Below are 26,107 nucleotides of genomic sequence, written 5' to 3'. Positions count from 1 at the left end.
GCCCAAGAAGAACTGACCTTGCTTAGGTTCTTAGATCTGATGCGATCGGACTACCTTGGCCCTCTAGGTCAGACTGCAAAAGGAACCCACACTCTTCAGCCACAGGGGGGGGGGGAGAGAAAAAAAGGGGGTGGGGGCCCTCCGGCCTCACCATGTGTCCTACACCCCCCCCACTCATGCTCCTACTGCCCCCGCAATACAACTCCGCGTCCCAGTCGAACCGGCCAAACTCGTGCCGCCCAGCAGCTGCCGCTCACGCGATCGCCCCGAGCTGTCCAGAGCCGCTCTTCACAGCCCCAACCTGCAGCCGCGCAGTAAAGCCCTGTGCCACGTCACTTGCCGCCTCACGCTTGAGCCCCGGGCGCTGCAACCAACAACGTGGCTCTCCCTGCCAAGAGCCACGAGCAATCTCCCCGAGCTGCCCCGAGCCGCTCTTTACGGCCCCGACATGCAATCGCGCCGTAAAGGCCTGCGCCGCGTCGCTTGCCACCCCGCGCTCAAGCCTCGGGCGCTGACACCAACGACGTGGCTCTCCCTGCCGAGAGCCACGAGTGGACTGAGCCCCATGGGCGGGGGCCGGGGCTTTATAGCCCCGACACCACGCCCCCTCCTCTAACTCCCGGATGGCCGGGAAGCAGGATTCAACCTCCCACCTTCCGGGAGGGCAAAGTGCGGCCCCCAGCCTATAACTGGTGTTGCCAAAGCAGCTGGGAAGGGGCCGATATCCCTGGGCACATGGGCTCTGCACCTTCACCCAAGTTACCCACCATCAGCTAGATGAGATTGCCCCTGAGATTGCCCCCTGGTCCACCGTTTGCCAGTTTCCCCAGAGGGTACTTTGATCTGGCTCCCAAAACCTACTGGTAATCCTCGGGCCGAAGGAGGCCAAACTGAAAGTCACCAGGGAAAGGGCCTTTTCGATTACTGCCCCCCCACACACTGGTGGAACCAGCTGCAAGAAGAAATGCAGGCCTTCCAGAATCTTGGCCAGTTCTGCAGGGCCTGCAAAACCATCCTCTTCAAGCTGGCCTTTAACTAACATGGTGCCTACAGCGCAGATGGAAGGCTGTCACACTGGAAAAATGGAATAATACTTAGATCTTAGCACCAAATTACATGAAATGCTGGTTTTAATTACTGAACGTATAATTTTATTGAATGGATTATTTTATAGCTTGTATATTTTATTACTGTGGAGTTTTATGTTGTGAGCTGTCCTGAGCCTGCTTCGGTGGGGAAAGCGGGAGATAAATAAAATAAAATAAATAAAATTTGTCCTTCCAAAACATGAGATTAGATTTATTTTGGTCAGGAATTGTTCAAAGGATGTTTCACAGTTCTACAAATTATTACTCCATGTTGTTTCACTCAGAAGAGTCATAAAATGTCCAAATGAAAATCACCTCTCCTGTCCCAATCCTGACTTTATTTCAAATTGAAAAAATCAGTACTAACTTTTGGGATCTTAGCATTTCTTTACATCTCCATTGCTGCCAAAAGAACATAATTAAAGTGACAAAACAAAAGAGAAACTATAGTATTTGAACTATCTAAACTATAGTATTTGAAGCCTAAGGTGTATTTTAATTAAATCATCAACACATTCAGATCGCCAAAACTCACTAGCTTTCAATGAATGGATTTCCCCCACACACACCCAGAACGCTTTCACATAGTATTAAAAATCAAACGTTTCATTTCTGTAACAATTCTACATGTCAACTGTTAATACCATGTCATCTAAATGGGACACATTTTCTGCCTTAGGCTATTATATTTCAGACTTGGTAATGCAGTCTGAGGGTGGTCTTTTAAAGATGGATGTGGCAATACTTGGACGTGTTTATTCAATGGAAATTCTATTTCAGAGTCTAATTATAACCTTTTAAAATATTTATTCTGATAGCATTTTCTTTCTTTGCATTGTTGTGCAGGAGTTGCTTTTGTACAGATTTTATTCAATACCTGTTAATGTACAGAAGATTATTAAAAACATAAACACTTGGGAAAGAAATAAATTTTTCCCCCTCAAAAAACTTTTCATTGTATAACTATTTAGGCTACAGCCTATTCTAAAAGATTACAATAGAACAAAAAATATTCCTCTTGGTAACAACAGTATTTTTTGTCTTATTTACCATAAACAGAGTTCTTCATTTGTACTAGGAATTTCTTTTTTAGTAACCAGACTAAATAATGACTTTGAAATCATTTCTCCACATATCATATGATTTAACTTCTTTATATATATTAGCAGTAAAAAGGTCTGGGGTATGCTTGCATATCTTCATTCATTAAGCTATGAAATGTGCAAATCACAGTACCAAATATGCAAGTATGAAATACCAGAAGACAGCCTTTTCTCCCCTTTTTTTGGCTTTGCAAAACAAAACAAAAGTAGTAGGGTTTTTGTTGGTCATTTTAATATATATACAGAGCCCCTTGTGATTTATTTATTTATTTAGGATTTATATCCCGCCCTTCCCACAAAGTGTCTCAAGGCGGCTTACAAACAGAGAGTCAAACATAAAATTAATAACATTTAGATGTATAAATATTTAAAACATTTAAAACCTTAAAACATTAAGCATCATAACAGAATATATAACAGAAGTCTGGAAAGCTACATTAAGTTTCTCGTCAGTCAGGTGTAAGCTAGCCGGAAGAGGGTTGTCTTGCAGGCCCTGAGGAATTGAACAAGGTCCTGCAGGGCCTTCACCTCCTCTGGCAGCTGATTCCACCATGTAGGGGCCATAACAGAGAAAGCCCTATCCCTGGTGGATTTAAGGCGGGCTTCTTTTGACCCGGGGATAGCGAGAAGGTTTTGGTTTCCCGATCTCAGTACTCTCTGGGGAACGTGTGGGGAGAGACGGTCCCTCAGGTAGGCAGGTCCCAGGCCATATAGGGCTTTAAAGGTAATAACCAGCACCTTGTACCGAACTCGGTATATTACTGGGAGCCAGTGCAGAGACCGAAGACCCGGTCGTATGTGCCCCCATCTTGGGAGGCTCAGTAACAGCCAGGCCGCGGCACTCTGCACCAGCTGCAATTTCTGAGTTCGACACAAGGGCAACCCCATGTAGAGGGCATTACAGTAGTCCAACCTCGAGGTGACCGTAGCATGGATCACTGTTGCTAGGTCGTCGCGATCCAGGAAGGGAGCCAACTGCCTTGCCCGCCTAAGATGAAAAAAAGCCGACTTGGCAGTGGCTGCTATCTGAGCCTCCATTTTTAAGGAAGGCTCCAATAGTACCCCCAGGCTCTTGACCCTGTCCACCGCCGTCAGCGGCGCACCGTCAAAAACTGATAAAGCTGCAGTACTGCAGTCTAAGCTCTGCTCATGACCTGAGTTTGATCCCAGCGGAAGCTGGGTTCAGGTAGCTGGCTCGAGGTTAACTCAGCCTTTCATCCTTCTGAGGTCGGTAAAATGAGTACCCATGTTGCTGGAGGGGAAGTGTTGATGACTGGGGAAGGCAATGGCAAATCACCCCATAAAAAGTCTGCCGTGAAAACGTGAAAGCAACATTACCCCAGAGTCAAAAACGACTGGTGCTTGCACAGAGAACTGCCTTTACCTTTATATATATATATATATATATATATATATATATAGCGGCATTCTTTTCTGTCAGCTCATAGCTTTTCCACACCAGTGAGGTGATTGGGGGAGCATTGCCCACAAAGCCATAAGAAGAGTCCAGAAGGCAGACTAGTGAGCCAGCTAGATGCCACCAACCTGCCTCTGTACATAGGCACAGAAAGGAGTGTGCTTTGATGGCTGCCTAGTGAGGTTGCAAACTGCCCTCTACCTCCATGTTATCCAGCTGCTAGCAGAAGATATGGAGGCAGAAAAGGGAGTGCACCCCCACATCTGGCTCACTGGCTGTTTGCTGATTCACAAACCAGCTGAGGGGGGCATGTTCCTCTCTCTGTTCCCATGCTTTATGGATTATGCTAAAAGGAAGTGGAGAGCTGGATCACATTATGTCCAGGGATATCTTTTTGATATACATTCAGGGTTGTCCTCCTTTTGAGAAAACGTGGTAAAGTTAGCCTCAGGATGAGATTTTGCTGGGAAGTGCTAATCCAAACAGAAGTTAAAAGAAACTTTTCCCAGGTAATTCATGCATGTAAGGGAATGTGTCTTAACAGGAAACCTGAACCCAACTGAAATCTGAACCCACCGATTCTATAATACAATTTATTACCATCATGAATAAAATCATTATTTTGGAAGAAGTGCAAAATATCTACTCTTATCTATTATTTTCTCTGCCTCTCATAACAGTGATTTTTTAATATCTATCTATCTATCTATCTATCTATCTATCTATCTATCTATCTATCTATCTATCTATCTATCTATCTATCTATCTCATAATGATACTGAAGAGCAGCAGTGATGTACTGGACAAAGGTCCAAGAAGTCCAGGGTTTCCTAGCTTTTTTGAGCTTGTGGGCACCTTTACAATTCTGACAAAAGGTTGTGAGTGCAACCATAAAATGACCACACAGGAAGTGGAGCCAACCACAAAATGTCAGGGAGTGAAGTCATGAATAACTGTAATAGTAGCTCTTCAACATTTCCAGCAGAAACTGTGCATAAGCAGGATGCCCTTTGAACATATTGTTTTAAAAGATATTCTTTAGTATACAAAGTTTACTTTCAGTCACACCATTAAGATTTTTGTGCTGTGGTGGTAGCTTTTACAGAAGCAACTTTTTAAAATCTGCACAGTAAATCAGATTTCCAATGGCCAATCAGAAGCCTTGCTGGACAAAAAGTCAGTCCTGGCTGCACTCAAGCAAAAAATACTTGAGAGAGCACTTTGGCGGAACTGGCCTGCAGACCCTGTTTTTGCCCTGTCCTCCTGGGTTTTTCTTACACATGGAGACGCTTTTCTCCTACTCTTGGGAGCTCATTGCCACAACCTGGTCTTTTTCAGGAATTATTCAGTGGGAGGGTTGGGAACCAGAGCTTTCCTTTCAAGTTCTGAGGCTTTGTCTCTGAGTTTCCCACTACCCAGCATTTGGTGACCATGGGGACAGTTTACTGCCTGTGTGCCCCTGGTGGAATGGCCACTTGCCAAGTGCCTGAATTTTCCCCACACGCTCCTTTTAAAATAGCATGTATGAAATGATGGAGGCCTAAATGGTATAGAGAACCACAGCTCATATTGAAAGTTATAAAGTATTTATTAAAAAGACAATGTTTAAAAGCATACTTTTAGCACAGCATCAGATTGAGCACGGGATTCCAAAAGAAATGGATAAAATGCAAATTCTCTGTTCCTTTCTCTATATATGCCATATCAGGTGTTGAAACAGGACAGGTTCCTTTTGCTTAGGGTGTTACAGATCCCTATGGAGTTTCTTTCCCAGTTTAAATTTTATTGAATTTTTAAAAACTTAACTGGCAAAACAAACATAAGAAACATGAGGGGTTTCATTCCAAGCATTACAAACAATTAATGTTTCAATTACCTTGAAGTTTGCTACAGCTCTTGTGTAGCAAGCACATGGCCAATAGCTGTCTTACTAGTGGAAAGATGTGTGCTCATGGACACAGCACCCAAGGAAAAGACACCTCCTTCCTGATGCATGAAGATTTTATCATATTTGTTTATACTCCCACTGATCTGGTCTGGCCAGGTCAAAGAATTTTTGCTGCCTCCCTCCCTCCCCCTCTTTCTCCTCTCTCTCACACACAGGCACATAGAAAGCTCTGTGGCTGCTTCCTGCTTTGTGTGCGGGAGAGACAAAGACTCTCTCTCTCACACACACACACAAAGCTTCTGCTTCCTTCTCTGGGGCTGCCCCTCCTGTTTGGGGAGGAAGGGAGGGGAAAGAAAGAGAGTCTCATGGTGGCAGCTTCAAGACCTACAATGTTTTACTCCAGGTATAACCTTTTGTGTGCAAGCACACTTCTTCTTCTTCTTAGGTGGGTGGGAGGCAGAATGGGTGGGCAGACAGATTCTTCTGATGAGCACAATGTACACTGAGGAAATTGCTTTGGCTTACTCCAGAAAAAAATATTTTTTAAAAAGATTGAATTTCTCTGTTCCTATCTGGATTTATTTATTTGGCTTATATTCCTCCCTCCCCGGTGGAGCAGGTTCAGGGTGGCTTACATTCCACAAAGTCATAAAAACCAGTATCCATATAAACCACAGACATAAAAATACAAAAATACATAGTGAATAAAAACAAAACAATATCAGGTACTATTACGATCTTAAAATAGAACATATTAATGTGTTGGTAATGGCGGCTAGCTGCCAATTCAGTCCATGTTAAGTGTTTCTATTTGGCTGTTACTACTGGATGTCCCATTGAGAGAAAGGTCCTAAGGTCATGATTGTGCATTTGAGGTGGGCCAAGTAGTGTCTGTTGTTATGGGCTAGATCAGGGGTGTCAAACTCATTTGTTATGAGTTTGACATAAATGAGACCTTGTTGGGCCGACATAAATGAGACCAGTTCTGACATAAATGAGACCTTGTTGGGCCGAGCCATGTTGGGTCGGGCCATGTGAGTACCTATTTAAGATTAAGTAGCAGAGATATACATTTTTTAAAAAACTTAAAACATACTTAAAATGTTAGCACTCATTGGTCTTAAAGATGCTATTAAACTGGAGATAATTCACCTCATTACCTATCTATAATGTGCTTCTAATAGTATTAAAAATCAATATTTTTATATAACTGTAAAACTAATATGAACAGTTGTTATTCTAAAGATGAAATCATCTAATTGTGAATATGAGTCTTTTTGTAGAAAACTATTATTTAAATCAAGTCTTACTGACTAATGATTTAAATCCTTCTCCCTCTCTTTTGCTTCTTTCTGCATAACAGCTTGCTTTGCAAGGCTTACTGAATTGCACAGGAGCTACAGAGCTATTTTCTCCATTGGCTGAGGCTCCTCTCTTGGGGAGGAAGGGGAGAGGAATAGCTTGCTTTGCCAGGCTCTCTTAATTGCACAGCAGAGCTACTGCGCCAAGCCTTTCTTTCCTCTGTTGGCTAAGGCTCCTCCCTCTCCTGGTCCCCTGGGAAGGAAGGAAAGAGCCAGAGCTTCCTTTGCCCAGTTCCCTGGATCCCATGGGAGATATACAAAGAAAGCATCTTTAAGACCAATGAGTGTAGGGCTGCCAGAGTGCCGCTCCGCCTGAGAGCGGCGGCACCATAGGGCTGCGCCTGAGTGGAAGCGTATGTCCGGCAGAGCAAGCCACGCCAGAGCAAGAGGAGGAGGTGTCAGGGGCACAGCCAGGCTTATTTATTTATTTGGTTCATTTATCTTCCGCCCTATCCCAGATGGGCTCAGGGTGGATCATATACAGATAAAATCAAACAGATACAGTACAGAAAACCAATAAAATCAGTAAAATCAATAAATACAGTTAAAACAACGACATAGCCCAATACAATATGATATAGGCGGCGGTCTTGAAGTACAGGTTAGCGTAGAGTTAGCAGCCCAGATACCATAGTACCGACCACTGTGGGGGAGGATTGCCAGTGGTATAGGCAATAGGGCAGAGGGTGTCCACCCTCCTCAGCCAAACGCCTGGTGAAACAGTTCCATCTTACAGGCCCTCCGGAAAGGTAACAAATCCAGTAGGGCCCGTATCTCCACCAGGAGCTGATTCCACCCTGGTTGAGGCAAGACGGACGTTCCTTGGGCCAGGGACAACCAGAAGATGTTGATTGGCAGATCGTAGCTACCTTTGGGGCTCATATGAGGAGAGGCAGTCCCTCAGGTATGTCAGTCCCAGGCTGCGTAAGGCTTTGAATGTCAATACTAGAACGCTTTAGAGGGGAGGGGGGATGATGCTATAGGCACATGGCTGGTGCCTCACACTCTGTGTCCTGCTGCCACTGGGGGAGAAGTTCCTTGCAAGTGGCAGGAAGCATCAGGGTGCGACTTTGCGTCCCTGCCAGGGAGGCCTTCCCTGTGGAATGCAGTGGCATGCCGCGACTCTGTCTACTCATTCCAGTACATGCATTTTGCTTGGTTTTCCTGATTGTAGACTCCTGCGCTTTGTTTTTTCTGCTTGGTTGCGGCTTCCTGGGAGCGCACAAGACTCCCCTTGCCCACTTGCCATTGAGTCTGTCAGTGGGCAGGGGCAGTCAGGGAATAGCCAACCGCGCAGCTTGCACTTCCCCCTCCCTCCCCTGCCCCCACCTCGACATCAAGCCAGGCTTCTCGTGCATGCATGCCCAGCCTTACTCCTGTTCCCTCCCCATGTTTGTGGGACATCTCTCCTTTGCCTTTGACAGTCTGCCCGTGATTGGCTGTGTTCTCTGTCAAGGGGTGGGTTGGGGATGGCGATCAGCCTCTCCAGGGCCACCTCTCCCCACCCCTGTCATGAGCCGCAGTGCCAGAACTGGCCAATCCGGGGAAGGTGGGCTGGCCCTCCCCTCCGGCTGCTTCTGCCTCTCTCTCACACCTACGCCAGTCCTACACCAGTGAAGTTGCCATGGCAAAGGTCTCCCTCGCGGCAAGCTACGCTACTCCCCTCCCCACACTCGAGCGTGCCGATTTCTCAGGAAGTCTACTATGCCATGGCTGGCTGCCATGGAGATTAGGATTGGGCTGCCCAAAACTTAAACTGGTAGCCCAGCCTACACATGAAAAACTTAAATAACTGTCCTCTTAAACTCACTCATCATCTTCATCTTCATTCTTTTTCTTTGTTCATAATCTGGAAAAGAAAAACAAGCTTTCCTGCTTTGTTGGATCCCAAACAATTTCTCAATTTAGAATGAATGAGTCCAAAGGAAGACAATATTCTTTTTACATCTGCAGGAGAAGCTACTGCTGTTAAAAGTAAAATCATTATTTGAATAGTCTCTAAATCCAAGTGCTTAAGTGACTTCCACCACAGTTCACTGGTGTGACTTTCTTTAAAAAATCTTCAGCACACATATATTTCTTGAATGGTTCCCCCTTAGCTCTGAAATTTATTAAAGTTGACATTACAGATGGATGATTGCTGGATGCCCATGTCATAGCTAACTCCTCTTCCTCAGCACTTAAGTTTTGACCCTGGTACCGGATATTGACAATATTTGCCAGAAAATGAGCTGGAGACAGTGCTTTTCTCATTCATTTTTTTAATGCTTGTAATTTAATTCTGTCAATGTGTAGTTCTGTTTTTAAGTGCTCACTCAGTTCCTTCCAAATTTCAACAGCATCAGTAATAAAACAGCTATTTTTCTGTATTTTGTTTAAAGCTTCAGAAATGCGTTTCAGGATGCTCACCATATGTTCAACATTTCTCTTAAGCCCAATGTTGAGGATTTTGGCAGTGACAGTGCCATCTATTTTATCTTGATTTTGTTTACAAATTGTCATCAGAATAGACCAGTTCTTATACTGCTCAAAACAGTCCACCACAGAGTTCCATCTAACATCTTGTGCGAGCATTAGATTGATTTCACCCATTCTTTTCAGAGCTGCTACAGCAAAATGATTGTCACAGAAGTATTTAGCAATATAAACAACATTAGTCGTTATTTCTAGAACACTGAAGTCTTCGACTAGGACGTGCAGCAAATAAGCACTGCAACCAGGTGTTATTAGCTTTGTATTCCCTTTCTGCTCTTCTAAATTTCCTCTGAAATTTAGCATTATCTGTGACCAAACTGCATACTAGACATTTGAATTTTTGTTCACGTTATAGCTTTTGCTGCCACTTCTTGTAAGCATTCTGCTGTGTGTGCATTTTCTGACATATCAATTGTTTGTGAAAGGAAGACTTTCCCTTCTTTTGTTGTTATACAAGCACATACAACTGGATCATTGTGGACATTACTCCACCCATCAAGACTTAGGTTAACAATTTGACCTTCCAGAGCTGTTGCACATTGCTCCGTTTCTCTATCATACACTTTATTCAGCAGTTTCCCTGAAACACCTGCTCTGCTGGGTGGACTGTATCCTGGTCTCAGTGATTGAACCATATTAATGAAGTGTAGGTTCTCAGTCAGATGGAAAGAAGAGTTTGTTGCATAAACAAACTGGGCAATTTTTTCGTCAATTAACTCTTTTTCTAATCTGCTGGTTTTTATCAAAAACTTATCTATGGTGGTTCCAGGAGGGAAGGGTTTTTTGCTTTCTTTCAGGTGATATACTGTGGGTGTCTGATGATGATGTATCTGGTGCAACTGAAACACTATCCTGGATAGATAACTCTGAAACTGTAGAACAAGATGGTGATCTTGAAGGTGGATAGTTTCCAGAATCCTTAGTGTTGATGATGAATTTCCCTAAACAAAGAAAAAATCAATGCTGTTATTTTATTATTTATACAATTTCTGCTTATTAGAAGATATTGAAGAAGAAGATATTGGATTTATATCCTGCCCTCCACTCCGAAGAGTCTCAGAGCGGCTCACAATCTCCTTTATCTTCCTCCCCCACAACAGACACCCTGTGAGGTGGGTGGGGCTGGAGAGGGCTCTCACAGCAGCTGCCCTTTCAAGGACAACTTCTGCCAGAGCTATGGCTGACCCAAGGCCATTCCAGCAGGTGCAAGTGGAGGAGTGGGGAATCAAACCCAGTTCTCCCAGATAAGAGTTCGCACACTTAACCACTACACCAAACTGGCTTATTGTATTCATTGCCATTCAGCACTGTCTAAAAAGGAATATTTGCTTTTCTTCATAACTGTATCAAAATGACAGTAACATGCAGTTATAATAAGAAATATAATTTTGTTCAAACATGACAATTCAAGGCACTCTTTAAGAAAGATGATTAAATAAAAATGTTTACCAACCTGAAGATCCTGCCTGTTCAAACATGTTTCCATTGTCATCTTCATCATAGCACTTCTCATGATGTTGCCTCATTTGGGCCACCAGGCCATGCATTTCATTGTTGCACAGTTTGCATTTTGCACGCATGCCTGCCTTACCAATAGGTAGAGGAACTTCATTAAAATATTCCCAAACTGGGTCTCTTTTACAGCCTGCTGCCATTATAGGTTTTCTCCTCCAGGAAAAGAATAATGTGATAAACCTCGGGTTATACACACAAAAGAGCCAAAGTCTTGTGGAGTATTCTGCTCAAAAATTTTCACTTTCATTTTTACTGCTTGCTCCTCCCTCCTCACACTTAAGTTTCTTCTTGTGCACATCTATTCCACACCAAGCAATATTCTTCTATTCATTGAACTTTTTGAAACTTAGCACTTAAGGGGTTGACTCTGTGTACATAGGTTTGTAGAATAATGAGATTAAGGTCTGTTTCTCAACTCTGTTCATTTTATAACATTTTACTGTGTAGAAGAGGCATGTGATCTCTACAGACACAAATTACAGCTTTTTGAGAACTGCAAAACCAAGTATCTGTGTTCTGTGATAATATCTTGTACACAGAGAAACTGCCCAGTAATCTTACAGAAACCTCTGGAAGAGTATGACATTGTGAATGAATTAATAGAATTACCAAAAAATTTAAACATTGCATGAATATACAGCCTTATGCTTCAGAATTAAAAACTAATCCTTATTTCACGATGGAATAACCTTTGGATGATAATATATTTTCCTCAAAAAGCATTTTATTTTAAAAATCTGATTTTTTAAAAAAAACATTGATTTTTATCCACCCTGTTTGTGACCCTGAGCAAAGTGCTCTCTGGGGAACATATGGAGAAAGAGAGCACTTTGACCCTAGGTGGTCCCTAAGGTATTCAGGTCCCTGGCCATATAGGGCTTTAAAGGTAATAACCAGTACCCAGGGCTGGCACGTGGGAGTAGGCCAAGTAGGCGACAGCCTCAGGCGACATTTGGCCTAGGGGTGCCATGAGGCGCCCCTCTCCCCACGCCCACTGCCACCCACCTGCCCACACCCGTCTCCCCGCCTCCCTGCACAAGTCTGTCTCACTCTCCCCAATGCCGTTGGTCTTACCCCGCCTGCCTCCCCCATCCACCTGCCTCCCCCGCCTGTTTGCCTCTCCCATCCATCTTGCCCTGTCCGTCCGCCTCCCCCCCACCTGCCCGCCCGCCTCCCTGCACCCGATGAAGTCTGTCTCCCTGCTGCTGTTGCCCATCTGCCTCCCCCATGCCCATCCGCCCAGCCTCCCTGCACCTCCCCAAGCTCCCAGCTAAGCATTTGTGCAGAGCGTGCGGTCTGATGATGTCACTTCTGGTGATGTCATCGGGCCGTTAGTGGCGAGAGGACGCTATGGAGGGCAGCAGAAATGGCCATGACCTAGGTGCACAAGAACCCCTAGCCCCGAGCCTGTCACTACCCTGAAGCTAACCTGCTAGGCAATAGGTAACCAGTGCAGTGTTTTCAGCAGAGGTTGAATGTGTTCCCATAAAGGAAGCCCCATTAACAACCTGGCTGCAGCATTCTGCACTATTTGATGCTTCTGGTTTTGAGACAAGGGCAGTCCATGTAGAGGGCATTACAGTAATCCAGTCTCGAGGTGACCGTAGCATGGATCACTGTCGCCAAGTCATTGTGTTTGAGAAAAGGGACCAGCTTTACCAGCTGAAGGTGGTAGAAGGCTGATTTAGCAGTGGCTGCTACCTGGGCCTCCATTGTTAGAGAGGGATCCAGGAGCACCCCTAAGCTTTTAACCTTTGGCGGCAACATGAGTGGCGAAGGTTGGTAAGACCTCTGATCCCGGACTGTAACGATTTAGAGACAGGACCTCCGTCTTCGTCAGATTATTTCAAAAAGACCCTAATTATGAATTAGAACACTTATTTCAGATGCCAAATGATAATAGCACACATTGGTAAAGAAACAGGAAAACGAGCTCTAACTCCAGTCTAGGAGAATGCATTATCTTCTTGAGCTTCATTATCAACTGCAATTCAGCAGTCTCTCTTTCTAAGCTCCCTTTGAAATTAATTTGTATGAGTGCTGCTACTCTAAGGTCAGCAACTGAATGCTGTGGTTTCTAATGTCAGATTTATGTCCATTTATTCTTTACATCCTCCTGGACTGAATCCTCCTGGATGGAACTGAGACCTAGATTTCTTATCTCATTACCAACGCTGGTATCTCCATATTTACTACCCCTCTGTGTATCACACCTAATCCAATCAAGTCTGCTATTGTCATTCACCTGCTATTGTCATTTGGACATCTGAAATCACCTTTATAAAGTTGTATCTCTGGTACCTCGTGTGACATTTTATGGCATGCATGGTCTGGCCCAACAAAGTCACATTTATGTTAGAACCAGCCCTCATAACAAATGAGTTCATCACCTCTGCCTTACATCTTCTACTGAGTGGGGTGAAATGTAATGGTTGCAGGATGATGACGTACATACAATGTATATATAGAAGGAATACTTAACTGTAAGTTCTGTCAGGTCATTAACATTTCTGTGCTAGAATATGAGAGTCAAATAAGCAAACAAGCAAAATCATAAACAGCTGCTTACCTCTAGATTTTCTCCCATGAATGTATGCTTTTCCAAGGAGCTGCCAAGCTGGTTTGTACAGGTCTTCCAAGTCTAACTGCCATCTGTCTGGTTCAAGGTACCGGATAAGTTCCTCCACAGTACTAAATCCAGCCACAGCACTGTTTAGCAAGTCTAAAGAGAAAGCGGAAGGTGGTAACACTGTGGGGCTGGCAGATTCTGTCTGATGCTGCAATGAGATAAAGATGACAATTAAAATCTGAACCCTGTTGAAGCCAATCCATTTGGAAACTCAAAGCTACAGGATATTATTACATAGTTCATTAAATAATATCAATAGTGATAACTGGTCAAAAAAAATTTTTTTTAGTAATTTACCTCCAACTTTCAGTAAGTGGTTTCCTCCTAATAATTTTGTGTTATAAAATGACAACCTATTATACTGCTTTGCTGAATGGTAAATGGGATGTCAGAAATTATTAAAGATAATGGCCTTGATGGAAAAATATACCTCTATTACAAGCAATTACTCCCTGTAAAAATGCTTGTATATGTATCTGTCAAGTTATATTTTAATATTAAGGAAAATGGTTTGGATAAGTAGATAAAGGAACTGGTCTACATATTTTGTTGAATATCGATATGAAGGAATCATCAATATTCTCAGAAATAGAAATCTAAATTTTCAAAGCAACAACCAAATGAAAAGCCATTACTTACTGAACAGTTTACATAAGTCAAGACTCCTGGCATTAGTGATACTTAAACTTTCTAAACATGTTCAATATTTTAATCGACTAGAAATACAGAGCAACACTAACTTTGTGTAGGGAAATAGAATATTTGGTGGCTACATAGTGAGGCAGACCTGACCACACAACAGCTGGACTTCCCATTCCTGTTGCATCTCTTGGAAGTTGGTGGCAGACTGAATCACCAGCTGATAGTAATACCATCATTAGTAGTTTGTTATTGCCTGGCCAACAAAACAATTCTGCTACATTTTAAGTTCCAGCTCAAGTTCTTGCCTTTCGTCAGGTCCTAACAATGTCTTTCCCCCAAGTGCTGTACTCAGGGAGCATAGGTTGGAAAATACAATAGTACGTGATGCAGGGTTCAAATAGTTATACAGCCATGGAATAGTGTTTCAAGCCCATGTTAAGTGGCTAAGGCAGAACAAGCTGAAGTTGTATCCAGACAAGGCAGAAGTAATGCTTCTTGGGAAGGCTGATGCTACTCATTCACAGATTGAGTGCAGTTTGGTTATTTGGAGTGGATCAGCAGATCCTCAGGGGTATTTGTGGGCCTAGCCTTGCTGTCTGAAAAGCAGGTTGGTGGGGTGACTTTTATCAGCTACTGTAACATGTTCTACATTGGACTGTCCTTGATGACAAACCAGTAATTGCAGCTAGTCCAGAATACAAAAGATTGAATGTTGTTAAGGCTGACTGTTGAGAACACATCTTGCCTATTTTAAAAACAGCTTCACTGGCTGCCAGTTTATTTCCAAGTTGAATTCAAGGTGCTTGCTTTACCCTTTGAAGGTCATCCATAGGTTGTGAACCACATAACTAAGGCACTGTTTCTACCCATAGATCCCTGTGTACCAGGGCTTTAGCTTGCCATCTTCTGGATATTCCCTCACTACAAGTAGTCTACCTGCCATTGAATAGGGCCCATTTTTTTCAGTGGCTGCTCTCAGGTTTTGGTGGGAGGCATTCTTGGAAACTTTCAGAAGACACCATCAGGTCATTTAATTTACTATAGTTTTTAATGTAGAGTAAGTAGCAGGCACTGTGGTATGTTGGGGAGAACTTGGATTTAGTGTTTCTTGGATATATTTATGTATTGTATCCTGCCTTGAGCCATGGGGAAGAGTAGAGTGCAAATGCCTTAATATATTCATTGGATGACTTTTAGACAATCTTTCAGCTTAAACCACTTCATGAACACATGAATTTGCCTTATCCTGAATCAGACCCTTGGTCCATCATGGTCAGCATTGTCTACTCAGACTGGCAGCAGATATCCAGGATCTTATGCAGAGGTCTTTCATATCACCTACTACCAGTTTCTTTAACTGAAAATGCTGAGGATTAAACCTAGGACCTTCTGCATGCCAAGCAGATGCTCTATCACTAAGCCATGGCTGTTGTGAAAGTAAAAGTGTGTATGTGAAGGAACAATGTACACCACCCTGAATTTTGTGCAGGAAAAGCAGGCTAAAAATATATACACAGACAGATATTCCAGGTCTAGATTTTGGTAAGGGCTTCCATGAGCCTGCTTTGGCGGGGAGGGCGGGATATAAATCCAAGAAATAAATAAATAAATGTCCTCAACCTGGCCCAATAAATGGAACAACTGAAATTATAAGCTTGGTACAGATCTTAAAAATGTGATGCCACATGTAAGTAGGTATCACATCAAAATACCTGACACTAAAAACTTAAGAATGAAGGCTGATCTCTACCAATACTTTAATAGCCCTGTTCAGGAAAAAAAAATAAAGTTTACAATCCAAAAAAATATTGAGGGCTGTACTATCTTGCACTTTTCACATGAAGCTGTATTGTAAGATTTTCTTGCTGTGTTCTCTATTAACTGTTTCCTACATACTTTTGTTTGAACAGCTGTATTTATGTAACTTTTCATTTCCAGCTCTTCCCTTATATGTATATCTAAAGTTGCTATATTTAAGAGTAAATTGCTAAAATATGGTATACCCCCCCTGTATTTAAAATACATGTACATTGAACTGAATTGAATAAACTTTATTATGGTCATAGACCAATATCAAAGCTATCACATCATGAGAAAACCCTCCTAAAATACATAAACACTATGGGCGTTTTTGCACTCACCTTCAGCCGGCGCGACCCCCCTCTTCACCGCGCAGGATCTGCGCAGATTTCGCACTAAATGCCGCGGAGCAGCCGGAAGAGCCGGAAACTCCCGGCGCAAAAGCCGCTCAAACGTAAATCGCCAAAAAGCAGTTTCCGTTTGCGCGGCTTTTGCAACGGGAGTTTCCGGCTCTTCCGGCTGCTCCGCGGCATTTAGTGCGAAATCCGCGCAGATCCTGCGCGGTGAAGAGGGGGGTCGCGCCGGCTGAAGGTGAGTGCGAAAACGCCCAATAAAATCCATAAAACTTTTCCCCAGCTATACAGATCCATGTACATTAGATTCCTGTAATGCACTCTGTGTTGAGCTGCCCTTGAAGACTGTCCAGAAGCTGCAATTGGGACAGATTGTTACAACCAGAACATTGACTGGAATGGGTCATAGGCTGTAACTAGGGTTGCCAATCCCCAGGTGGGGGCAGGGGATCCCCTGGTTTGGAGACCCTCCCCCTGCTTCAGGGTCATCAGAAAGAAGGGAGAGGGGAGGGAAATATCTGCTGGGAACTTTATTATTCTCTATGGAGATGTATTCCTATAGGAAATAATAGAGAATAGATCTGCGGGTATCTGGGGTTCTGGGGGGGGCTGTTGTTTGAGGTAGAGGCCCCAAATTTGCAGCGTAGTATCTGATGCCTCTCCCCAAAATACCCTCCAAGTTTCAGAAAGATTGGACCAGGGGGTCCAATTCTATGTGCCCCAAAAGAAGGTGCTGCTATCCTTCATTATTTCCTATGGAAGGAAGGCATTGAAAAGGTGTTCAGTCCCTTGAAATGTGATGGCCAGAATTCCCTTGGAGTCCAATTATGCTTGTCACAACCTTGCTCCTGGCTCTGCCCCAATGTCTCCTGGTTCCACCCCCAAAGTCCCCAGATATTTCTTGAATTGGATTTGGCATCCCTAGCTGTAACATTCCAATCCTGTTCTATCTACATTGTCTCTAGTTTGCTTCCAGGCCCAATTTTCAAGGTGCTGGTATTGACCTTTAAAGCCCTTTACACTTTGGGACCAGCATACCTGTAGGACATCTTGCTCCTGTATGAACATACCTGATCCCTCTGGCTATGGATGCCCCTGCCATTTGAGGATAGACAGGTGGCAACCAAGAAAGAGTCTTCTCAATTGTATTGCTGAAATTTTGTAAGTTCCTCTCCAGGGAGGTTTGTCTGTCGCCCTCTATCATTCTCTTTTACCTTCGGGTGAATATACTCCCTCACTCTTATTAACCTTGCTCCGTTTGTGTTTTTTTGTTATTTCATGTATACTTGTATTTTAAATGCTTTTCAATGTTTGAAATGTTTTAATGTTCACTGTCTTGGGAACCCTGAATTGGGGGGGAAGGAAGCATAGAAATATTTCAAATTAATAAAATATCCTTTACTTGAAAATGTTCTGTAACACAAAGCATTTTTTTTAAAAAAAAGATATATGGCAAATGTGATCAATATTATATCAAAGAAATTGAAAACAAATTGAAAACAATAAAGTTCCACAAAAAGCATAACACTCGAAATTGTTATGCTTTACATTTATTTTGAGACTTATGGCTGTAATATTTCTGCCTGTATTCATGTAACTTCATCCATATTTTAAATGCAATGACCACTACAGTGATTAAAAAAATATTATCAATGACTTTATTGGAAATACTTCTGAAGGCTCCAGGACCCAGTACTACCACACACAGCTATCTTTTTATTGATTTATGTCTCATATATTTTCTCTTCCCACATTTTCAGTGAATTACCAGAGATCTGCTGCTTTATATCCTGGTTTCCACAGCACAAAACTGGGAGGGTATGGAATTAACCCTTTCCTGTGAAGAATTAAGGCAAGACACAGATACCACTACGAAGAATAACGTTAAGATTCAAGCTTTCTTTCAGAAGATTGCACAGTCTTTAGGAGATTATGTAATTTTCCTGCAATTTAGTCTCCCATTTTCCAATTGGTGAACAGAAATTTATTTCTTTAAAGTTGTTATATGAATAAAGTGCCCTGAAAGCAAGTCTTAGTAAAACCAGCCTAAGAGCTTAGAGCACAGCTAGAGCTTAGAGGAGAGTTGTCTAGGGAGGGTAAACTCACATAGTTGTGACCTGGGCTTGCTTTCCTTTCATGGGCAGGCTTTTTTATCTGCATAAACTGAAGACTAATCTGCTGAATAGCTATCTGAATGGTTTGTTTAATGTCTCATTTGGGGTGGGGGAGGTCATGTTCCCATCAAATGTATAAACTGTTGCCCTGACCTGTATAGCCCAAGCAAGTTAGATCTCATCGGATTTTGGAAGCTAAGCAGGGTCAACTCTGGCAAGTATTTGCATGGGAGACCCCTTGGAATACCACAGTTGCGAGGGGCAGGAGCAGGCTTTATTCAGCTACCTCTCAGAATATCCTCTCCAGGCCCCCAGTAGAGGTCAGCCACCAAAGGCTGCCATGACTTCCAAGTACACACACACTCATATGCACACACACACACACACACACACACAAAATACAACCCCCCTATCATGGCTTATTTCACACATACATTTAATCTGCAAATGACCAGCCTGCCCTAACCCCCTCCCCCACTTATCCTGCAGTGATTCTGAACCATGGTAAATATGCAATCATGTAGACTAGAGTATGAAAGATTCAGAAACAACTAAGGGGCAGGAAAGTAATTTCCTGATATTTTATCCGTGCTTGTATGCACAAGGCATAAAGCTGTACAAACAAGGCCCTATACATAGACACCCCCCCCCCCCTCAATTATAGGGAAGCAACATGCAAGAGGTGGTTTGCAAAATGCAAGAATACTGAAGGGACTGGCAAAGGAAACCTGAAACACATGGGATGATATGTGATGATAGAATTGAAGCTTTTTTCTTTCCCCCTGCATGTGGAGTGAAAAAAGGATATTTTCTTCCTTGAAGGCAAAACAAGTACTGATTTGCAGAGTGGTTTGCACAGGAATGCTGGGCATGTAACTTATTGTGATTTGAATGTAATGTACAGGTGATTATCCATGCTCAAACCTCAAATGGAATCACTTTAACAACTGCTGTTGTAAATCATATGAATATTGTTTAGCTATGATACTCTCTTCTTTTAGTGCTGCTAATTTGGCAATTAACATCAAAAATGCTTTGGATTACATAGGAAGAAATCACAATTGACTGTAGTGACAACTATCTGTGTTTTAAATAATTTGAGGTTTCAGCTGAATTATGTGACTATATTTTATGAATTGAATAACCAAATGGGTGGATTGTGCCAACCACAAGTGAAGTAAAACCAAGCCACTCACATACAAGTTTTATATACTTGACATCATGCCTAGTTTTATTTAGGACTGTCATCAGTTCCCTCACTTCTAAATCACCCAGGGTTATGAGGTTAGTTCGGGCTTTCACACTGCAATGCCTGCAGTGGAATAGTTTATTTTTTGCTAGGCATGTGCCTGGGGTGGATAATGGGGTGGCTGATGCTTTCTCTCGCAAACAGATGCAGAGGTTTTGTCAGCTTGCCCCAGACGCAGATCTTCTTCCTACAAGAGTGCCCTTGGAGATTTGGACGATTGGTGGGTCGAGGCCAGCAGAGCAATAAGTATCGCTATTGCTCCTAGCACTAGAAGAAGAAGATGTTATTGGATTTATATCCCGCCCTCCACTCCGAAGAGTCTCAGAGCAGCTCGCAATCTCCTTTACCTTCCTCCCCCACAACAGACACCCTGTGAGGTGGGTGGGGCTGGAGAGGGCTCTCACAGCAGCTGTACTTTCAAGGACAACCTCCGACAGAGCTAGAAAATAATACACAAGGGCAGTGAGCCAGTTTGAGAAGTTTAGGAGCAACGTAAGTTACAGCATGGAATGGCCTCTTCCAGTGGAGCATTACTCCACTACTGCGTATCACTGCAGCTCAGGGGCCTGGCAGTTCGATCCATTCGGGGCTGGTTGTCTGCTTTGGCTTTTGCCAGTAAAGCCATGGGGTTACAGCAACTAACTAGTGATTTCCACATTCGGAAGATGCTCAAAGGGTGGGCCAGAAAGGCTGGGGTTAGGTTGGATGCAAGGCAGCCAATTTCACCCGTAATTCATAGGGGTTTACGGTCAGTCTGGGGCCAGGTGTGTCGGTCGGAGTATGAAACACTTCTCTTTCATGCTGCCTTCCTGGTGGCATTTTTGGGGGCTCTCCGGGTGAGTGAGCTGGTAGCTCAGTCCAGAGAGGATATTTCTGGAAGGGCCTTATTGGCCCGAGACATTCGCATTGCTGATGGAGTGGCATATATCACAGTGCGTGTTCTAAGACTGACCAGTTGCAGGGGGGAACACTATGGGTGTTTTCGCACTCACCTTCAGCCGGCGCCGCGACCCTCTTGACGACGGAGGATCTGTGCTGATTTCCCACACGAAGCGCTGGAGCAACCAGAAGAGCCGCCAATTTCCGGCGCGAAGCCCGCTCAAACGCAAATCGCCAGGAAGCAGGAAAACGCTTGAGCGGGCTTCGCGCCGGAAATTGGCGGCTCTTCTGGTTGCTCCAGCGCTTCGTGTGGGAAATCAGCACAGATCCTCCGTCGTCAAGAGGGTCGCGGCGCCGGCTGAAGGTGAGTGCGAAAACACCCTATTAGTTTGGGCTCCTGTTCCGAGGGGGAACTGTGTCTTGTAGTGGATTTAACGCACTATCTAGCTGCCTGTGGTTCTGGGACTGGTCTGTTGTTCTGGCATGGGGACGAAGCATCAGTTTTGGTCTCTGACTGTCAAAGCTCTCGCCAGGCTTGGCCTGGTAGGGGTTAAGTTTGGCACTCATTCTTTCCACATAGGGGTGGCTTCTACGGCGGCGGCGGCTCTGGGGTACTCCCCACCGTCCATTCAGAAGCTTGGTAGGTGGCGTTCCTCGACCTATAAAGGCTATGTCCACCCTCTGGCACTGCAGTAACTGGCATCAGGTTATTGAGAGTGTGGTTAGTCACTGTTTTCTTCTTTTCTCAGGTGTTGTCTGTGGTGAGACACGACACATCCTCATATGCGGGCACAGCTTCATATTCTGGGCTGCCCATCGGGCCAGAAGGACTTTGGCCGGGACTCAGCAAGTGGGCTACCATAGAGTGGTGTGGACAGCAGAGTCTCCATTGGTTGGGCCTGTTGCCCTTGCTTTTTGAAAACATTCATGTTTTGCCACCACATGTCGTGGTGATACATTTGGGATGGAGGCTTGCTCAAGGGTGAAGCCCTTGTGCTGCAGGCCAAAGATGACTTTCGAGTCATTAGGAGTTGCTGGCCTCAGGTTTTGATTTCGTGGTCAGCCATGATCCTGCGCCAGGTATGGCGTGGGGCATGGGATCCACGGGTGATTGAACAAGCTCGCCGCAAAGCCAATTTAGAAATTTAAAAAGCCCTTGGGGGGGGGGGGGGGTTGGGCCAGTTTCTCCCTCATCCTGGGATCCATGCTGATTGCATGGATTTATACAGGATTGATGGTGTCCATCTTTCCGATAAGGGAAACGACACTTTTCTGGATGACTTAAAACTTGAGCTTTGGGAAGTGCTAGGCGTTTAGTGGGCGCAGCTGCCTAAGCAGAGGCTTGGCCTCACAGTGGCTGGGTTTTTTGCCTAACTTCCGTTATGCAGCTCGGTGAGCACCAATAGCACCCCAGTTTTGGGGCACGGGGTCTAGCTAAATCATTCTTGGGCCATGCAGACTAGTTGAGTGATGAAGCGGACTGCCTTGGGTTTGCATGGATTGATCCGCCCTTCAGCCATGCAGATGGGGGTTGGAACTCCAGGGCATAACCTTTGCTAGGCCGGCTTGGTACGAGCCATGCATTTTGGGTATACCTAGAGGCAGGGTGGCTCATCCGTCATGTGTCAGGGGAGGGGTATTTCGTCCCCTGGCCCTGCCGTGCTGCCCGTTATGTTTATAGCACTTGCTGTTAATTTAATAATAAAGAAAGTGGCCCTTAGTTACTCAAACCTTTGTGTCCGTCTCTTCCTTCCGTCTGTGGGGGCAAATGGCAGCTTCTGAGATCAGACTCCATGGCATCACATGGTCACTGAGTTTCCTTCCCACTCAAAACTCCATCCTCCCTAGGAACTGCCTCCAAATCACAAGGAACTTCTCAAGCTGGAGCTGGCAACCCTAGTTCACCTACTTGCTTTAAAGATCTATGAGCAAAGTCAAAATAGTTTGGAACAAGGTTTTAGGATATGTTCTATGGCCCAAAAGAAAAAAAAATCAGGTATCAAATTATGCAATATAGTCCATAGACTTGCAGACAATTGTGGTGCTCCAGTGGTGACAGGATAGGGAAGCATCCTTTTGGACTGAACCTCCTTGTTCTAACACAGCAGCTATCAACTGAGGCACAAGTGCTCTCATAACTAGACTATGGACTAATAGTATGTTTGTTCTAATGGCATTCAAAGCAGCAACATTTTAATACATGAAGAACTCTTTGATAGAGAACATCTAAAAACTTATAAAGAGCAAACATTCCACTTTACTTTCATAAAACTATAAATGAACTGTAGCCAGTAACAAAATCAGTACACCCTTATGTTATGGGGGATGTGGTCAGCCACAATTGAAGGATGCCTTCCTTTTAGGACTTATCTCTTATACATATAAAAGCCTGCTACCATATATACACCATGCTATCTTCTGTCCTTTCTCCTAAGTTACAATTTATTTTCAACAGTATACTACTATTGGCACTGCAGGTAGACTTCACCAAAATGGCTCATAGCCACCGATATGAGTACTGTCTGTTAAAACAAACACCCGACACCCCCCCCCAAAAAAAAAGTATTGGGTTTTCTTTACATCTTGAAGAAACTTCATGTACTGCTCAAATACTCTCTTTTGGCTGTCTTGAACCTACCACAAATCCATTGGATTACCATGTACTATTTTTAATATTATACATGTGAGAAAAATCTTATTTTCCACTGATTTATCTAAACTTCTTAAAATCATATAATGTACTGGATATGGCAACTTAGCCATTAACAGTTTGAAAAGTTCCACCTTGTTCATAGCCCTTGAACCTACTGACAAAGTCCCCCAATTTCTGGTACTATTAAAGGAGACAGGTAATGTGTACAACATTTTGCCTCATTGTTGGTTGTCAGAGCTCTTCACAGTCTACTATGAAGTCAGAATTAGTCAAAGTCGTTTCTGTTTGGAAATGAATGAAATATTTTTAAAGGCAAGTTTTACTTAGTCTAAATACATTCTAAGAATTGCAAAGTATAAATCTATAATAATGGATTAAGAACATTAGGAGGTACTTCCTGACAGTTGGTTCCTCAGTGGAACAGGCTTCCTTGCAAAGCTCTCTGGAGATTTTTAAACAGAGGCTAAATGGCCATCTGATAACTATGCTGATTCTGTGAACTTATGCATATCTTGAAAAGGATGGCAGGAAGGGTTTCATGACAGAACCAGTATGGTGTAGTGGTTAAGAGTGCAGACTCTAATCTGGGAGAAACCGGTTTGATTCCCTGCTCTTCCACATTCAGTTGCTGGGCAAGCCACAGTTTTCTCGGAGCTCTTCTCTCAAAAGCAGTTCTCTCAGAACTCTCTCAGCCCTACTTACCACACAGGGTGTCTGTTGTAGGGAGATGAAAGAAAGGAGGTAAGCCACTCTGAGACTCCAAGTGAAGAAGACTCCTCCTCCTCTGTTTAGTACTTGGTGCCCTTTGTTATATGCCCAGGGAAATGCTTATTACCACTATGGAGTCAAGAAACAATTTTTCTCCAGGCCAGTTTGGCCAGCATTCCTGGTGGGTTTGTTATGGGCATGGAAGAAGTGCCACTGGGGGTATGGGGGGAGCTGTGTGAATTTCTTGCATTGTGTAGGACAGGGGTGGCCAACGGTAGCTCTCCAGATGTTTTTGCCTACAACTCCCATCAGCCCCAGCCAGCATAGTCAATGGCTGGAGCTAATGGGAGTTGTAGGCAAAAAAAATCTGGAGAGCTACTGTTGGCCAGCCCTGGTGTGTAGGAAAAAGCCCCCTACTTTTCATACACATGGACATCGTGATCACCAGTATGGTTGCCAGGGTGCCTGGAGTTTTGACTCGCACACATCTGCTCTAAGAAGTAGACTTTGCCCACGGTTTCTAAGGCTTATGTGGATAGTATGAGCCTCAGCTTTGCAGCAGCATTCTACATCTCTGGATGGGTGTTAGCCAGAACTACAGATGAACTTCCAGCTGCTCCTTGCGTGCCCAGTCTTGGCCACTGCAGTGGAAGAAGCCACGCTGCCATGAACTGTACAGGCAAACAGTGTCCAGCCTGTTTCCATGAACCAAAGGCTAACACCACCAGAATCCATCTTGTTTTCCTGACTCCATTACAGCAAAGCAAGAGACTCACGTATCCAACAGCTGCTTCAACTTCTGCATAAGGCAATCAAGCTTATCTTAGGCGTGGATCCTGCCAGATCGCCTAAGCCTTTGTCTAACAGAACTCAAGACAAAGACTGGTGCCAACAGAAGACTGAAGAAGAGGAAGACCATCTTCAGCCAGAGCCAAGTTCCTTTGTGTAAACTGGGTGTTACCTTAGGTAGCAATTTGGCCATCTATTGTCACCTTTTTAGATAAGTTTAATAGTCTTAAGCACACCTCCACCCAGTAATTTTCCCCATTCTTTCTCCTAACAGTCATCCTGGAGCCTTCCCCTTGGCCCATTGCTACCTGGACAGCCAATCAGGTAACTAAGGCCAAGTCCACTCATTGGCTAGCTATGAGTGTCCAATCAGGGGTTGCCAATTAACTGGCTATTGGCTACTGCACTAGTCCAGCCCTTATGGTCACTGCAGAGCGTCCCCTTTTCTGAGGTCATGTATCAGCTGACCACCTGCCATCCACCCCTGTACCTCCCATTCCCTGAGGGTCCAAGGTAGTCTATTTAACCTCTGACCCAGCTCCACTCATGTGTGCATCTAGCAGTACCCCAGTTCCACTGTCTAGATCCATCCCCAATTCTGGCCACAGTTGAGGGTCCCATTTCCCACATCCTCTTTCGTCACCATTGGAGCCTTCCTTGAAGACGATAGGTAATTATCACCCTGTTTGTCTACCCATGTGTTGTCTCTATATCGCTCTCTATTTTTCTTAGGACTGTATGAATGATTTTATGAGTATTTTATCTTGTATGTAAGCCTATATTTTTCTGGAATAAATTTCAATTGTTTCACTTAATTAGAGTCCTTGGTAAATTTAAGCATTAATTTCTAGACGTGGAATCCTGTATACATAGGTAAAAAGATCCTGATTAAGCCAGGTGCCCACCTGACAATTCCCCAACCTCAGTTTTGAGGGCATTTTGGCTTACAGGTGTAGGAGGTCGGACTACATGACCCTGGAGGTCCTTTCCAACGCTATGATTTTATGAGATAGGGTGACCTAAAAGTGCTATCAGTATTAGAATCTATATAAATGGAAGCTTGTCCATTTATCTTGTCCAAGAAGTCCAACATGATCACACTTGATTTCAGAACAGGAGATCTTAAAAATGAGAGGATTAGTCAAAAGGGAGCTGAGGAGGAAGACAGAGGATCAAATCCCTAAAGGAGGTTTGCAAATGATTTAAATCCACCTTAATAAATAATTTACCTTTTTAGGCTGTAGGTTTCCCATGCTCCAGATGAGACCTGAAAATCTCCTAGAATCACAACAGATCTCCAGACTACAAAAATCATTTTCCTTGGAGAAAAGTGCATCTTAAGAACAGAAACTCTATGATATATTATAGATAGGGGTTCCCCAACCTTTCTGAGATTTGGGAACCACTGGTATTATGCCACAGCTAATCAGATCTCCAGTGGTCA

At 43.8% G+C, this 26,107-nt stretch overlaps 1 protein-coding gene across 1 annotated transcript in view; it reads right to left on the bottom strand.

The window, feature by feature from the left end:
- PDGFC (platelet derived growth factor C) overlaps positions 1-26,107 on the bottom strand; it is a 209,376-nt gene that overhangs the window by 10,443 nt on the left and 172,826 nt on the right. Inside the window, exon 4 of the mRNA XM_060246607.1 lies at positions 13,417-13,624. Within this exon, the coding sequence (XP_060102590.1) occupies positions 13,417-13,624 (208 nt within the window). The remainder of the gene's footprint in view (positions 1-13,416; positions 13,625-26,107) is intronic.

Source organism: Heteronotia binoei, chromosome 9, assembly GCF_032191835.1.
Source record: "Heteronotia binoei isolate CCM8104 ecotype False Entrance Well chromosome 9, APGP_CSIRO_Hbin_v1, whole genome shotgun sequence".
Lineage (NCBI taxonomy): Eukaryota > Metazoa > Chordata > Lepidosauria > Squamata > Gekkonidae > Heteronotia > Heteronotia binoei.
This window is presented reverse-complemented; position numbering and strand designations above follow the sequence as displayed.